Source organism: Ptiloglossa arizonensis, chromosome 4 (assembly GCF_051014685.1).
Source record: "Ptiloglossa arizonensis isolate GNS036 chromosome 4, iyPtiAriz1_principal, whole genome shotgun sequence".
Taxonomy (NCBI): Eukaryota; Metazoa; Arthropoda; class Insecta; order Hymenoptera; family Colletidae; genus Ptiloglossa; species Ptiloglossa arizonensis.
Genome location: NC_135051.1, coordinates 1,615,626 through 1,617,791, shown reverse-complemented (window position 1 = coordinate 1,617,791; position 2,166 = coordinate 1,615,626). Strand labels below are relative to the sequence as shown.

General features: G+C 30.1%; 1 protein-coding gene across 2 annotated transcripts; it reads left to right on the top strand.

The window, feature by feature from the left end:
• Positions 1–225: 225 nt before the first annotated feature.
• Csl4 (exosome component 1 Csl4) lies at positions 226–2,166 on the top strand. Of its 2 annotated transcripts, XM_076309024.1 has the most exons (6): positions 226–541; positions 614–729; positions 814–1,062; positions 1,143–1,224; positions 1,279–1,434; positions 1,512–2,166. In XM_076309024.1, exons 1-5 carry the CDS (start codon positions 505–507, stop codon positions 1,383–1,385), a joined length of 591 nt encoding a protein of 196 aa, XP_076165139.1. In that variant the 5' UTR covers positions 226–504; the 3' UTR covers positions 1,386–1,434; positions 1,512–2,166. The 2 variants fall into 2 exon arrangements, with proteins under 2 accessions (XP_076165139.1, XP_076165138.1); XM_076309023.1 differs by having other exon boundaries at positions 227–541; positions 1,279–2,166.

Sequence of the window (2,166 nt, the reverse complement as noted above, 5' to 3'; positions counted from 1 at the left end):
GGTGCAATCATGAGTCATAAATACAAGCAACGCTTTTTCAGAGTAGAAATCTTGTTTACCAACAGTCAGTATGTTTGCAGAGTGATCTGAAAACTATAATCAATTGATTCACTAAAGTCGGTAAAAATAATGAACGTAGAAACTCGTCTCTATCCATCGTTTACAGTTCTATCAAAACAATCGGTTTTATAAAATATTGTAACAATAATTAAACAAAATTACAACTTTCCAAACAGCTTACTAAAATTATTCAAGATCCGTTTATTCTTAAACCTTAATCTACAGTATCTTGTACACTAAAAGAGTGAGTTTTCTTTAGCTTCAAAATGGCCACTCTTTACACATCATAGTGCTCTAGTTCTATATAATGTATGTTCAATGCAAAAGCTGAACTGCATAAAAGAAATACATAAAATTCTAACCTAACGTATTAGGTTAGAATATTATTAACAAAACAACCACATTTTAAATAAATGTATGTTATAAACGAAACATTAAAGTAATATGGAAAAACATACAGAACTTATTGTTTGTGTGCCAGGTAATAAAATGCAAACTTCAATGAAGCAATATTAAAATTAAAATAAATAATACAGTACATTTCTTTCAATAGGCCAAAGATTATGCATCTCTGATAAAGTTAACCTCCCCGGGCCTGGAACTTACGAACAACAAGGTTATATTTATTCGAAACTTGCAGGTGTAGTTAAATTAATACAACAAGAAAATGTAAAAACAAAGTTTATTTATCATAAATATGATATATCTTTTAATAATATAATTTAATTATTTCAGTACTCTTTTGTATTTTAGACTCGCACTATAGAAGTACATGGAATAACGGAACAAAGTATTGTCCCTGCACCTGGTGATATTGTAACGGCAATGGTGACACTTGTAAATCAAAGATTCTGTAAATGTAGTATAAAATGTGTTGGTGACATTGTGTTAACAAGACCTTACAGGGGAATTCTAAGAAAAGAAGATGTGCGGGCAATAGACAAAGATAACATCCAAATGTACAAGTGTTTTAGACCTGGCGATATTATTCTTGCCAGAGTTGTATCCTTCCTCTATTTACATCAAATAAATTGCCAATTATAGAAATGAAAATTTTATATAATTTCTTATACAGTTGCTAGCTACCAATGACAGAAGCACATATTTATCAACTAAGTACGGCAGAAAATGAATTAGGTGTCGTTATAGCACAAAGTGAAGAAGGTGAGACATTAAAAATAAAATATGTTTCTGTTATTAATAAGTATTATGTTACAGGTGTAGCTATGATACCTATAAGTTGGACGCAGATGCAATGTCCGAAAACATTACATAAAGAGTTCCGGAAAGTAGCAAAGGTAGTTCCAGAGCATATTGTAGAATAGTAATTTTCTATCGGTAATTTAGTTCTCCTTAAGAAATAAAATTAACAACGTAAGTTATATGTATTATAATAACTTGGTGGAAATTAGTACTGCAATATCTTAATCGCAAGCCTTTATCAATTTAAGGGGATATTCTTATCTGGAATATGATTATATCGGCTTTATTTGGAATTTAAAAACTGTTGGTAATATAACCGTTTTGGGTATGGATTATGGCACACATATTTACTAACATTTAAAATATAAAATTATTTTTCTAAACCAAAAATAATCAAAATTACACGAACTGCATTTGCCTGAAAAAAGTAGTGTAAACAAAAAATGTTTCGCTCGTGTATAAGATTTCGACCGTTCCTTCAATCTGAGACAAACAAACAAAATGACATCTTGTTTTGATAATTAAAGAAATGGCGACACTTTGAATTTTAAATATCATTTATTTTGTTCTATTTGTGTCTATAACACGTTAAAAAGGTATGAAAGTATAAACACTTTTTAAAAAGCGTGGTTTATGCCATAACGGTCTGGTTTATAACCTTCTGCCAAAGGTTCTGTGCAAATTTGAAATTAATCGGTGCAGTATAACTCGAGATATCGTTCGTCGCGGATAGAACCGAGCTAATTGACTGCGAGTGTAGATTAGTTAGTTAATGTGTAAGAATAAATTGAACATTATAACGCAGAAAATTTTCTAACGCGCATTAAGGTCTGAATATTTTTGTGAGACGTAAGAATATGAATGTAAATCTAATACATTTCAATAAATTTGTTACGTACAATA

What these genes read in the sequence shown, in the direction of transcription:
- Csl4 (XM_076309024.1), top strand. Translation starts at nt 505, where the DNA reads ATGGAAAAACATACAGAACTTATTGTTTGTGTGCCAG. An exon ending in ACTTATTGTTTGTGTGCCAG is followed by an intron (nt 542 to 613) that starts GTAATAAAATGC and finishes TTCTTTCAATAG; the next exon opens with GCCAAAGATTATGCATCTCT. An exon ending in ATATTATTCTTGCCAGAGTT is followed by an intron (nt 1,063 to 1,142) that starts GTATCCTTCCTC and finishes TACAGTTGCTAG; the next exon opens with CTACCAATGACAGAAGCACA.